The sequence below is a fragment of the Aedes albopictus genome, chromosome 3, assembly GCF_035046485.1.
Source record: "Aedes albopictus strain Foshan chromosome 3, AalbF5, whole genome shotgun sequence".
NCBI lineage: Eukaryota > Metazoa > Arthropoda > Insecta > Diptera > Culicidae > Aedes > Aedes albopictus.
The window spans coordinates 350,939,136-350,953,605 of NC_085138.1; the positions used below are offsets into that span (position 1 = coordinate 350,939,136).

The 14,470-nt window shown below is 41.5% G+C and overlaps 1 protein-coding gene across 8 annotated transcripts in view; it reads right to left on the reverse strand.

Moving 5' to 3' along the window:
- The window catches only part of LOC109408777 (beclin-1-like protein B), a 111,577-nt gene that overhangs the window by 13,371 nt on the left and 83,736 nt on the right, over positions 1–14,470 (reverse strand). For all 8 annotated transcript variants that reach the window (XR_009998528.1, XR_009998527.1, XR_003897945.2 and 5 more), the window contains exon 2: positions 6,284–7,749. Coding sequence is in view for 4 of the 8 variants with exons in the window: in XM_029874867.2 (XP_029730727.2) it covers positions 6,284–7,634 (1,351 nt within the window). In the remaining 4 variants the exon portion in view is untranslated. The remainder of the gene's footprint in view (positions 1–6,283; positions 7,750–14,470) is intronic.

A 14,470-nucleotide genomic window follows, 5' to 3' on the forward strand; every position in this document is an offset into this window, starting at 1 on the left:
TACATGCAACGGAGTCAGCAACCTGGAAAACAACTCTGGTCTAAAGAAGTTTCTCACTTATGATGTCCATCGATGACAATGAACGCCAGCTAGGAGTTGCGTGCTATTGCACATGCTCCTCGGCTTTGCGGATGATATTGATCTTATCGGCATCGATCGTAGGGCGGTGCAGAAAGCTTATTCTTCTCCGAAGAATGAGAGAGACAGCGAGGATAAGCTTGACGAACTCTACCAAGACCAAGTACATGTACTAGCTAGCAGGTACAAACAGAGGCAGACCTAATGGTGTTAGTGTTGATGTAATGATTGATGTGGATGCGCTTGAAGTTGTTGAAGAATTTGTTTATCTTGGAACATTTGTGACATGAGACAAGAACGTTTCTCGTGAAGTGTAACGGCGTATTGCATGGCAGCTGCAAATACGGCCTTTTGTGGATTAAGTAACCAGTTTGATCATCACTATCAATTTCTATTCCCGACAAGCCTAGATAGCCGTGTAGTGGCGGTAGCAGTTCCTTCAACTGGCTAAGAATATCACTACGGATTGCCTGATCCGGTGGTAAAAGTCCACCAATCAGGCGACCCCTGATTCAAGCGGCTTAATGCGTACCATGCCTAAAAATGAATGGTTAGAGGGGTCTAATAAAAACCTAGCGGCTAACGGTGCTTGTGGAGTACCAGGGCACCCTTCACAGTATTTTGCCCTTACTGTGTTAAACGGAGCAAAGACGCAGTGGACCTTATTTGTCTCCGGGATAATCGGCTACTTTTCTTAAGTCTCAAATCCGAGCCTTAACAAAAGTGGGTAAATGCATATTTTTATGACAGGAATCAAGATTGTACAGGTAAACCTTTATCACGCAAAATGTGCTTCAGCTGTGTTGAGTCGAAGGTTTGAAAAGAAGGACTGGAAGTGACGCTTATTCAAAAGTCATGGTCCAATAAACGAAAGATTCTTGGAGTTCTTACACAAAATAGTAAACTATTTTATGATGAGCAACAAGATTCTCCCAGAACCGCTGTCCTAGTACGTAAAACGTTAAAATAATATCAGATTACAGAGTTTATCACATTGTTGCGGTCATGTTAGAGGTGAGGTACCAACTACTAGTGATAAAACAAAGATCGCTGTGGCTTCAGCTTACTTCCCTGGTGATGTTTCTGAGGTATCTCCTCCTGAGATCGCATCATTTGTTCAATTCTGTAAAGAAAACAACAAATCGCTCATAATTGGATGTGACGCCAACGCGCATCACACGGTTTGGGGTAGTATGGATATTAACAGTCGAGGTGAGTCACTATTAGAGTATCTGTCTTCCAACAATATAGACATTTGCAATAATGGTGATAAACCTACTTTTTCAAATGTAATCAGACAAGAGGTATTGGATCTGTGCAATGCTGCAATATTTGACTAGATCACAAACTGGCACGTGCCAGATGAGATTTCTCCAGCTGATCATAAAACACATAATCTTCGATTGGAACGGTGGAGATTAATCTAGAACCGCATTTAGAAATCCCAGGAAGACAAACTGGTATCAATATGTAGAATTGTTGAATTCGCATTCATTTACAATGGGAAAAACTATTGATTCAACCCAATAGTTAGAATCATTTCTCAAAGGGTAAATGAAAGTATCGTCAATTCCTTTAACAGCAGTTGTCCCACCATACAATCGTCTTCTACTAGAGACGTACCATGGTGGCACTTTAAACTGGATGGCCTTAGAAAATTTTCTCGTAAAATGTTCAATAGAGCGAAGCAAACGGGAGATTGGACTCAGTACAGGAAAGCCCTTACTGAATACAACAACGAAATACGAAAATCTAAAAGAAAATCTTGACATGTGAAAACATAAGCAGTACTCCTGTAGTTACAAGACTACAAAAAACGCTTGCAAAAGATCACGCAAATTAATTGGGAAACCTGAAGCGTGGCTATGGATCTTTTACCAAAACTTTTCGTGAAACTTTGGATTTAATGATGGAAACCCATTTTCCAGGTTCGGTTCTTAGTGTGGATTCCAATGATACTATATCTCCGGAAGGTGAAGGATGTCCTAGTATAACCTCAACTGAGTCAAATAGTACAGTAAACACCTGCCTCAGATTTGGCTGATGAAATCTTCGCGAAGGCCAGAGTGGTAAATGCAATTAGATCTTTTCAGCCTTTTAAAGCTGCAGGAGTTGATGAGATATTTCCTGCACTGATTGAAAAAGGAGAAGCGGTGTTGGTTGCATCACTATTTGAGATTTTCAAGACTAGTTTAAGCTTGAATTGCGTTCCATCAAAATGGAGACTTGTAACAGTTAAATTTAAACCAAAACAGGGGAAGCGAGACAAGGCACATCCGGAAGCATATAGGCCAATTTCGTTCTTCAGTTTTGTTGAAGACTATGGAAAAGGTTTTGAAGGATTTTATCAATTCTTCTTACATAAAAGAGCATCCCCTATGTGACTGCCGGTTTGCTTATCAATCTGGTAAGTCAACGGTTACGGCACTTCATTCGCTAGTAACAAAGGTGGAAAAATGTTTTCAGCAAAAGAAATAGCTCTATGTGTTTTCTTAGACATAGAAGGAGCTTTTGATAATGCCTCCTATTCATCTATGAAGCATGCCACGGAGAATAAAAACTTCGACCAATGTATCATTCATTGGATTTATACTGTGCTTGCAAAAAGAGAAATCACCTCTGAGCTGGGAAGTTCTTCCATAACAGTAAGGGCAACGAAGGGTTGCCCTCAAGGAGGAATGCTCTCACCACTAATGTGGTCCTTAGTTGTAGACGATCTTCTAAGAAGCTTGAAGAAAAAAGGTTTCGAAGTTGTGGGCTTTGCAGACGACATAGTCATAATAGTTGTCTGTCACGTTGTCTGTATGACGAAACTGTTTCGGGAAGAATGCAAAGGGCCTTAAACTATACACATTCATGGTGTAGTAAGGAGGGCCTCCTTAGCATCAACCCGTCAAAAGTCGTAGATGTCATATTCGCTAGGAGAAGGAAGATCAACCCAAGAGCCTTTCGGCTTGGGGGGATAGAAATTCGTCCTAGTGATCGCGTCGAATACTTAGGTTTGATTCTGGATGCTAAACTGAACTGGAATGCTCAAATTGAGTCCGTGATCGGTAAGCCAACAAGTGCATTTTGGTTATGCTCCAAAACTATTGGCAGAAAGTGGGGCTTGAAACCAAAAATTATTATGTGGACTTATACTGCCAATCCGCCTAAAATTGGCGTATGCTTCGTCAAAACAAAAAAGGCTAGCACGTAATCAAAGCTTGCGAAAATTCAACGTCTAGGAGCGATGCGCAGCACTCCATTAAAAGCTCTAGATGCGATTCTCAATCTGCTACCTTTGCACGAGTACGTGCAATTAAAAGCAGAAAAGGAATTGCTGAGACTTGAACGAGTTGAAAAGTTTATGCCAGGTGATCTTGTAGGTCACCTGAGCATTTCACAGTACTTCCAAAATAGGCCAGTTATGAAAATGATTAGAGACTGGATGAAACCTGTGGAGAACCATGATGTGCCCTACAAGTTGCACGAAACTACTCGCGCAGATTTGGAAGTCGGAGGTCCCACTGTTCGTCAAGGATCAATTAAACTCTTTACAGATGGCTCAAAGGTTGAAAAAAAAAACACGGGAACAGGAATCTACGGCCCTGGAATACAAATTTCAGTGGCGATGGGACACTATCCTGCGGTGTTTCAAGCAGAGATTCTTGCTATTTTGAAATGCACAAATATCTGCCTTGACAGAAAATACAGATATACAAATATTTGTATTTTCTCAGATAGTCAAGCTGCACTAAAAGTGTTGTGCACTTACAAATGCACTTCTAAGCTTGTCTGGGAGTACATTCTTTCACTGCGCAGGTTGTGCCAAGTAAACTTATATTGGGTTCCAGGTCACTGTGGCATTGAAATGGCAGACGAGTTTGCTAGAAGTGATTCCAATTTACAGTTTTGCTGGCCCAGAACCATTCTGCGGTATATCAAATTGTACAATTAAAATTGACCTGAAAGGCTGGGTTGAGCAGAGGGTGATAACCAATTGGATGGATGTCAAAAATTGCAATCAGTCAAAACGATTTATAACACCAAATGCTAACAAAACCAAAAAGCTCTTAGAGCTCAACAAGAGTGCTCTATGTACATACACTGGCCTAGTAACTGGACACTGCCCGAGCAGGTATCACTTGAGAAATATTGGCCATATTCAGAGTGATATCCGTCGTTTCTGTCGCAGATTCTTCCGGTTGCACTCTACGTTCACGAAGCGTGGACGTTAAAGGAGGTAAACCGAAAAACTTTCGGAGTTTTTGTGCGCAAAGTACTGCGGACAACTCCCGGTGGGAAAGAAAAAAATGGAGTGTGGCGCAGACGCATGAATCACGAGTTGTAGTAAGTGCGAGTATTGTGAAACGTAAAAAATACGACAGGCTATAGTGGGCTGGGCACGTAGTGCAAATGTCGGAAGAAAGAATAGCGAGTCACTGGGACATCGCCCAAGACCCACGAAGATGTTGCTCTACTTTATGCTCGGTGTTGGAGTAAAGTTACTATGTGGCCAACAAGGTAGCAAGGTAAAGTAATCTTGTGGAATTTCACCTGTACTTCATCCTGGGATTTCTATTCGAAGGTTTCAGAGTTCCTTTTGGAATTTCCTTAATAATTCGACTCGGAATTACTCTCAGATTTTTTTCAGAAATGTTCCAGTTTGTCTCTGGATATCTTCTCGGATAACCTCAGGAAAAACATCTAAGGAACCCACGTGAAAAACTCCAGGAGAAAAGCCGATAAAAATTCATATGAAACTTCAGGAGAAATTTCAGAAGGAATACTAAAACAGCCGTGAGAAAAAAAAGAAGGAAATAGATAAAACTCTTCTGAGAGCCACCGATCAATTTTATTTAAAAACACTCTACGACCCCTCCCTCTCCTAAATTACTGAGGCGTAAAACAGTTCGGAACAATATGATATGTGCAAATTATAATGACCGTGAAGGTAGCTTGCCGAAAGATAGCCTATGTAAGCTGCCAGGAGGAGGGAATACTTCGAGACTTTTCAACTTGTTGGGTACTCAACAACTATCAACACCTACCTGAAAACTTAACAAAACTCGAAGCGATTGTCCCAGGACCAGATCCGAACTGGAGAAGTATTTTTCATTCGACGTAGATTCAACGGAACGAAGCATATATGGTCGGCGTTCAGTCAGACCGAACCATCTGTTTTTCAATGATTTCGGGAAAATGTCTTGCACGCACTTGGGATATCAAATCAAGAGCATTATTTTCTGGAAATCAGTAGTTCTTTTATGTAATGACCCATCTGCATCGAAGAAACGTTGAAAAGTTCAGAGTTATCGAATTCCTGCGCTTATCTTTACCTGCCGAAAAAATCGCGTAGTCCACTCTGACTTAACGCCGACCATATACAAGTAAGTATAGGAAGCGAAAGAGCTTGTGAGAAATCATCAAGCCGGCTGCGCCGACGGCTATTTGGTACTGTAACTGTACTAATTTTGTACCATATGCAAAATTTTCCGAAATGGCCAAAATACCAAGCCCCAACGCAGAACCTGTTCCTCAACTTACGGTTAGCGTACGATACTATTGACTTGACCGCTCAGAGCAATATTTGCAACAAACATAAACTTGAATGGCTTTCCTGGGAAGCTTATCAGACTGATAAAACTACTATGGACGTTGTGCAAAATTGTGCAAGGGTATCACTGCCGGTGGAAACATAACTGTCCCATGTAACTTTTTGGCAATATATATTTAAATTCTGCAGCTTAATAAACATACAGAAGCTATACTGCCGTGAATCGCATATCTGTCCCATTTGCATAGGAAACCCAGTAAAGATGGGACTGATATGCGATTCACGGCAGTATACCTATTGCATGTTTGTTATCGGCGGATCACCAACGGACACTGAATAGCCTTTGTGAGGAACTAAAACCGATACGCTTCTCGATCAGTTAGCTAATGCATAGTATTTACGCCGTGCGGATTGCTACCGCATGCTTCAGCCGCTATGCAAAAACTTCGAAAGAACCAATATGATGAAATAGGCAGCTCTAGAAGACGAAAACCTCATCATGGTGCACCCTAGCAGAACGAATCGATTCCAGCGACAGCAGGTCGTCGTCACTGATAAGACCACACAAAGAACAGTTTTATATTCGCCGACCAACCAGCTGAAACGCCTCAACGCAAATACCCAATTTCGCCCCAAAAAAAGACACCATTCAAAACTAACACTTACCTGTCAGGTAGTTCTGACGAAGCTGCTCTTTGGTAAGTCCATCGCTCTCGTTGTGTTGTGCCGCTGCCATTTGGGCTCCGGCGTTCACCGTCACTCCCGCCACCATCTGTTGTTGCTGCTGGTGCTGATAATGATCTCGGTATGGGTTCTCCTGCAACTGTCCGCGCTGTGGTATACTGGTACTATTGCTACTGTTACTACTACTACTATGGTTGCTGCCGACGATGGGAGGAGGATCGAACCCGGGAACGTGCGTTCGCATGGCACTGATCGACCCGAAACCGTCCTGAAACGTAATTTCCAGCTTGCTCTGGATGCCAGACTGGGCGTTGAAGCCCTTGGCCGTATACTTGAGGGGACTAGCGTGGATGTGGATCGGTGACTGCGGGCCTTCGCTCGGTTGCCTCAGGGTAAGATTGACCGACGTCGAACTTCGACTGTTGGCTCCCGGAGGCAGCGGTCCGGGGGTATTAAATCTACTGGAAGCCTGAGCCAACTCTCGGGAGTAGGGTGCTTCCGGTTGCAGCTGCAGGGTGGATGTATGCCTTTGCCCTAGGGGACTTCTGCTGGCCACCGGCGAAACGGTCACGTTCAGCTGCACGTTGATAGTTTCGCCAATCTCCGCCGAATTTGCCGACTGCTGGGAAGCACTACTGATGGGAGGTAATGGTGCCACTCGCGTTGGCCGAGGCCCACTGAATGGCAATGTAGTGGGTCGACTCGGCGCAACACGATTGTTGTTGCTATCAAACGCCGGCGTCATCATCGTCGTCGGGTGGTTATCAGCAGAATTATTTACACTACCACTGTCACGTGATAGATGATCACCAGTACTACTCGTCGTTGTATTATTCGGTATTCGGTTGTTGTTGTTGTTGAAGTTCCCGGTACCGGCATCCCCCGCACACTTGGGCGACTTATCAACGCTGCTCTCGCGGCTGCTGCTCCCACTGCTGCCGCCGCTCAGACTGCTCTCCAGCTTGCTCATCTTCCGCTCGTTGATGCGCCGCTTCAAACTGGTACTGTGTATCGATTGCGACGGATAGGCCTGCCCCGTTACCGGACTCCCCAACACCGCCTTCTCCAAGCTCTCGATGCACCCCGGTCGGTTGTGGCAGTTGGCCGTCACCAGGTCCGACACGACATGGTCCGGCACCGTAGGAAACTTTTGCTTCATCTCGTGAAACAGTTGCATAATGGATATGTTCGAGCAGGAACAGGTCGACCGCCGTTTCTTCAGCAGGCTGGTCGTCGTCGACGGCGTCGTCGGACCGGAAAAGTTGGAATCCGGAAACCCGGTGGTATAGTAGGTGTCATTTTCTGGCGGCTTCTTGGGAGGATTAGTCGCCATAATCGGCCATCCTCGGATGGCTCAGCACCGGGTGTGGGGTTTGATGCCCGTGTTGGGCAGGGCTCGGTTTGGAGATTTAATGTTCAATATTCAGCACAGTAATGATTTTTTATTCCTGTAAAAAGAGAAAAAAAATGCTAAATTAACGAACGTTTATTGAAACGCATAAAACATTGCACATTGAACAAAATCAAGCCCAAAGGTGGAAAAAATTAATAACTTTCTTAATACAAGACCATATGTGATCATCAATGGCTTATTCGAAAGCAAATTTTCTCAAGAATTGGTTGGTGGATGATTCATGTACGGGCAACTTCTCTGAAGCGAGTTATAGAGCCCGTTTTACCCCAGTTCCCCCTAAAATTTGTGAATTTCTGTTATTTTACGGCACTTGTTATGATTTTAATGATTATTTCGCTGGGATACCATCGCCCTACTCCCATTGAGTAACGTTACATACAAAAAGTTTTTAAAATGTTGGAATTTTAGGGTGATGTGGGGTCAATTAGGCAATGGTATATTTTCAAGGTAGAAATTCATTTTTTTATTTTTATTTATGATTTTTTAGGTGACAATAACTAAAAAAAATGATCGAATACACATGGTTTATTCCTAAAGAAACCATTTTTGGCGAGTTTGATTTGAAATTATTGGTTATATACAAGTTTTCCCGCATACAAATATAAGTAGTTCCCATCCTTATACCACCGATTCCAAAAATTTCCAAACGATGAGCCATTGCTTATATACTCCAAAAATATCCTAAATGTTGTTTGCGCATAGCCCCATAGACGGGAGGTGACGGCAGCATATAGTTTTACAGCTTAGTTTACCCAAACTGCCCTATAAACTTATTTTTTATTGTATTTAAATTAAAACAACTTTAACTTGAAACTTCTATGCATGATATGAGTTAATATTGATGAAGAGCTAACCAGTAATATCTCTGCATCCTATGAAATTTGGAAATTTAGGGTTAAATGAAAAAAAAACAATCAAAAAGCTTGAATGACCATATAAGTTGACAAATAACTTGTTTGAAAGATATTATCCATACGAGTTCATTAATGACTGATCGATGCACAGGTAGAACACATATAGCCATTCAGCACATATAGCAGTATTCAGCAAAACCATGCTGAGAGTGTTGGGTTCGATTTTTTGTCGGTCCGGGGTTTGGCATTATTGAAATTCCCTTGACATAATGTCAAATGAACGACAGCATTTCCTCAGAATTGATGTGTGTATCAACATATCGACTTGATTTTTCGTATGCGGATAGTACTGACCGTCAATTTTAATGTGGATTGATTTAAATTGATTGAGTTATGTCGAAAAACAACCCGTGCAAAGAAAGAATTGAGTACACGCTAACGCCGCTCAGCACTAAAGTGCATAATTTCCAGACTACACCAAAAATGTGTAACCCTTGCACATTTACAAAATCAGCTCCAGTGTCCGCAAAATCGTTAAATTCGCAAAAATTTTTGTACAGCAATCTAGCTAGGATTACTAGTGGCCTTGGAAAACAAAAAAAAATCAAGATTTCACAGCTAGACGAGTGTACGAGCTGTTTTTTGAGAATGTGTAACTGTCACACATTTTTGTGTGGTCTGGAAATTATGCACTTATGAGTAGGTCTTACACATTTTAGTGCTGAGCAGTTTTAGCGTGTATGTAATGTAGGGTGCAAGACTTTTTGGACAGGGTGTCAGATTTTGCACAGTACGTACAGCAAAGTATCTAGCCGAATACAAAAAATCAAGTCAATAGCAACATCTTGAGGAATTTATATCTAACCTGAAGAGTTTTGGTTTTTGTGCAATTGAACTTGATTAATTACTAAACTTTTCTTTTGCATTGACCATATCTGATCTTCGCTGGCGAACAAGCAGGCGAAAGACTGCATATACGACATAAGTTTGTTCGAGAACATCTGGCAAGGAAATCAGCCCCAGAGCAAAATTCAGCAAATATAATGGCAGTAGGTATGTCTTTATAAAAACGATGAAATTGTACTACCGCCACAAACGGGAAGATTCTGCTTCAATGAACGCAACGCCAGATGAAGGTGACTTCGATTATGATCAGATGTGCAAAGAGATGTGCTTAGGAAATTTAGTATCTATTACTAAAAGACATACACTATCCGTCATAAGTAGAGACTTACAAACAGTATTGCAATAATATTGAATCACCCTAACTCACCTTGATATCTTCAAAACCAGAACACCTACAAAAATGCCGCTTTCAGAAAAGTTGTTGCTTTTGGGCTTCTGAATAACATTGATGAAGACAGCGTCTTATACTTATGACGGGTAGTGTACTTGGCTAAGTGGAATAAGACTGTCATATTATTAGCATATAGCAAAACAAAATAAATACCTATTTGATGTTTAAGTTGCTATTTCGTTAACAAAAATATAACGAATGCATTTTGGAGACTTTTTTACTACAATGTGTTACTACAACCCCCATAAAGTCTATCGGCAAGCAGCAGTTTGGATATTCTCAAATTCACGCTACAGCTCTTCATCATGAAATGCTTGGAATGGTGAATAATGGAAGTGTGCGACATGGATTTTAAATATTATAGCTGTACTCGGCAAACTTTGTCTTGCCTACTGCGTTTTTTGACGTTTCAAGTTTTTAGACAATACCAAATCCCCGGTCAAAATGCATGGAAGATCGATTTTCAAAAACTCTCAATTTTAACATGTTTTTTGCCTCATAAACCTTCCTAGGGTGAAAACTAACAGAACAAAACTAAAACGACCAAAATCGGACCTTCCGTTCGCAAGTTATGCGCGGTCCCACGTATGGCACTACATTTTTATATATGTAGATTTCACGTATCACGTATTGATTATAAATTTCTTCATCTTCAATACCAAAATTCCGAGAAATAAGCAGCAGCATATTTTGCCCCATTATCCCCCAAACGTCATATTTATAACATCTTTCATGTATACTCATTGGAATCAGAATGTTATCATATGAATGATATATTATATTAACTGCCATGGAGCAATTTGATTATACTTTTAGGGAAATTGGGGTGAAACAGGCTTTACACCCCGCTGAAGCAATGTCGTAAGTACAAGTATCATTCGTATAGAAATTATCTGCCAAACAAGCTATTTGTCAACTTATATGGTCATTCAAGCTTTTTGAATGTTTTTTTTTCTCATTTAACCCCATTTTGCCCATAACCCTCCAGCGCGCGCGCTGTTGTAAAAAGTACAACACTACCAAAAAACCTCGCTCTTCGTATACAGGGCGAGCGCGGTGCAGTTTCAGTTTCTTGATGGCGCGCGTTCTGGAAGGTTAATATCCAAATTTCATAGGATGCAGAGATATTAATGGTTAGCTCTTCATCAATATTAAATCATATCATGCATAGAAGCAGACATGGGCAAAACACCAAACCGTGCCGCACCGGTGGCGTGTTTGCCCGTAAACACACCACCGTGTGTGTTCATATCACCACCTTCGTTCAGCTTCTACTGATGAACACGCAGTGCGACTGGCGAAACACTCGTGTCGGTGTTATAACTCGAGCCTCAGTTACGGCCCCGTGTTTCAGTTTTGGTTGGGCACGGAGGCCGAGTGTTTCCGATTGTATGAAACACCAAAGCAGTGAGCTCGGCCACAGTGCGTGGTAGCTTGTCTGCATCAGAGCCACTGATTCAGAAGGGACGAGAAAGACACAAAAGGAGCCGCCAAGTACTTCACTATCGTCGTCGACCAGCAGCATTTGCAACTGGTGCTGGAGAATGAACGGCACCGAGCGCTTGAACTCGCACGAGTGTTTTGCATAATCGGAAACACTCGGGCTCCGTGTTACCCGAAGCGTCAAACACCGTGCCCAGTGCCTGAGCACCGCCACCGACACCGGTGTTGAGCCAGACACGGTGCGTGTTCATTCTGAAACACGAAGAGCTAGGTGGTGGCTTGGCACCCACGGTGGTGTGTTTGAGCATCGACTCCTCGTGCAGTGCAGTGTTTGGACATGTCTGATAGAAGTTTCAAGTTAAAGTTGTTTTAATTTAAAAACAATAAAAAATAAGTTTATAGGTGAGTTTGGGTAAACTAAGCTCTAAAACTATATGCTGCCGTCACCTCCCGTCTATGGGGCTATGCGCGAACATCATTTATTATATTTTTGGAGTATATAAACAATGGCTCATCGTTTAGAAAATGTTTGGAATCGGTGGTATAAGAATGGGAACTACTCATATTTGTATGCGGGAAAACTTAAATATAACCAATAATTTCAAATCAAACTCGCCAAAAATGGTTTCTTTAGGAATAAACCATGTGTATTCGATCATTTATTTAGTTATTGTCACGTAAAAAATCATAAATAAAAATAAAAAATGAATTTCTACCTTGAAAATATACCATTGCCTAATTGACCCCACAACACCCTAAAATTCCAACATTTTAAAAACTTTTTGTATGTAACGTTACTCAATGGGAGTAGGGCGATGGTATCCCAGCGAAATAATCATTAAAATCATAACAAGTGCCGTAAAATAACAGAAATTCACAAATTTTAGGGGGAACTGGGGTAAAACGGGCTCTATAACTCACTTCAGAGAAGTTGCCCGTACATAAATCATCCACCGACCAATTCTTGAGAAAATTTGCTTTTGAATAAGCCATTGATGATTACATATGGTCTTGTATTAAGAAAGTTATTATTTTTTTCCACCTTTGGGCTTGATTTTGCCCAATGTGCATTGTTGGTTTGGCACCGATTTATCAGAGTTGTTCTTGTATTACTATATTTTTCATGTTCAGAAATTGTAATTGTAATTGTTTTATTTATTCATTACGATAAAATTGAGAAATATCTGCTGCTTTTGCCTTATTGATGTAGGATCTCTTGAAGCAACATGGGGCATGGGTCACCCATGATGGTATTAGTTTTAGTTTTTAATTGCAAATCTATCTTGTAAGGGAACGTCCATAATATACGTCAGGGGAGAGGGCGGGTTCCGTAAAGTGTGACAACCCATACAAAAATTCCAGAGGTCTAATACAAAAAGTGTAACATAGGGGGGAGGGGGTTGAAAATGGGGAATTTGTGCGTGACGTAATTTATGGACGCTTCCTAAGTGGCAGAAATGCCAAGTGCAGAGATCACCAGAAATGGTTATATTGGGGTACCCCACACTCATATGGAAAAAAATAAATTTAAAAAATACAAAGTCTTACTTCCTGAATCAGTTGTTTTGGATTACCAGAAGCTACGTTCTGGGTCTCCAGTAGTTAGCCTAGTGGTTAAGGCTATGGATCGCCAATCCGGAGACGGCGGATTTGATTCCCGTTCCGGTCGGGAAAAATTCCAACAATGGCAGGCCCTTTAATTAATAACTGTGGAATTGCACAAACGAACACTAAGTTGAAGAGAGGCAGGCCAAATTCCAGTAGGAACGTAGAGCCATAAAGAAGAAGAAGAATCTACGTTCAAAATTTGATCGAAGTCTATTAAGTTTAAGGGGCGCTCAATGGGCTTTAAATTTGTATGGAAAAACTTTGCCAAATGTATACAGAAATCTTATGTTTTCGATGTTTGTTGCTAGATGGCACTGTAAGCTTTCGATAATTAAAACCTTTACTATTCTTATATATGGCTATATGACAAACAACTTTATCAAAGATCGCAAAGTGATCCGACGCCTGTTGAAATGTGAAACCCTAAGTAAAGTGAGGCGAAACATTATTGTTGTTTTTCCAGGACATGTAAAGGAATAATATCAATAATGAAATCCAAATGTGTTTCCCAAGTTGATTCAGACGATCGGAAGCTTTTTCGTAGTCAATAAATACCAAACAGAGGGATTTTTGAAATTCGTTGACCTGTTACAGGACGATACAGAGCTAACGCCAGAGAGTCTAGTCTATCTTCTTCTGTACCCGACTTAGGATAACTTTGCACAGAACTTTGACAATAATACACAGTAACATAATGACACGCCAATTGTCGCACATAGTCAGATCCTAGGTCAGGATCTTCCTTCTTGGAAAGCTGGAGATCGCAGCAAGCCGTGGTGGCGGGCGTTTGCAGTTTTCCTACGCGTGACGATTTCAAACGCTTCGAAGAATTTCTCCAGAGATTTTTTCCTGAGATTCTTCCAGAAGTTTCTCTGGTGATTCCTCCAGGAATGTTTATCCAAGAGATTTTATCCAAGGATAATCCCTAGAACATTCTCATGGGATTCTTCCAAGAACTCCTCTTGGCATTCCTTCAATTAGAATTCTGAAACAATTCCTGATGTGGTACTTTCAGCAATTCCTCTGAGGATTCTTCCAGAAATTTTTGCTGTCATGCCTCCCGGAATTCTCCTGGTATTCCTTCGAAAACTCTTGCTGGGATTATTCAAGGCAATCTTCCAAGGATTCTTCCAGAAGTTTTTTTTTGGAAATTGTATTTTGGGATTTCCCTAAAAAATTCTGAAGAGATTTCTCCAGGAACTTTTTTTTATCTGTATAACGAGATTTTTAGCCCTAGGCTAGTTCATCTCGGGACCCACGCTTTACTTCCCTTCCGAATGAGTGGGATTTGATCCCAGGTCCTCGGCGTGATAGTCAAGTGTTCTAACCATCACACACGGTCCGCTCCACATTCTCCAGGAACTTTTGATCTTCATCCACGAACTCCAGCTGGAAAACAACAAGCGATTCCTGCTGTGATTCTTCCAGAAATACCTCCTAGCATTCCTTAAGGAATTCTTACTGTGATACCTGCAGGAACCCGTCAAGGGATTTCTCCTAGCATTCTTCCGGGAAGTTTATTATACTTCCAGAAATGACTTTAGTGATTCTTC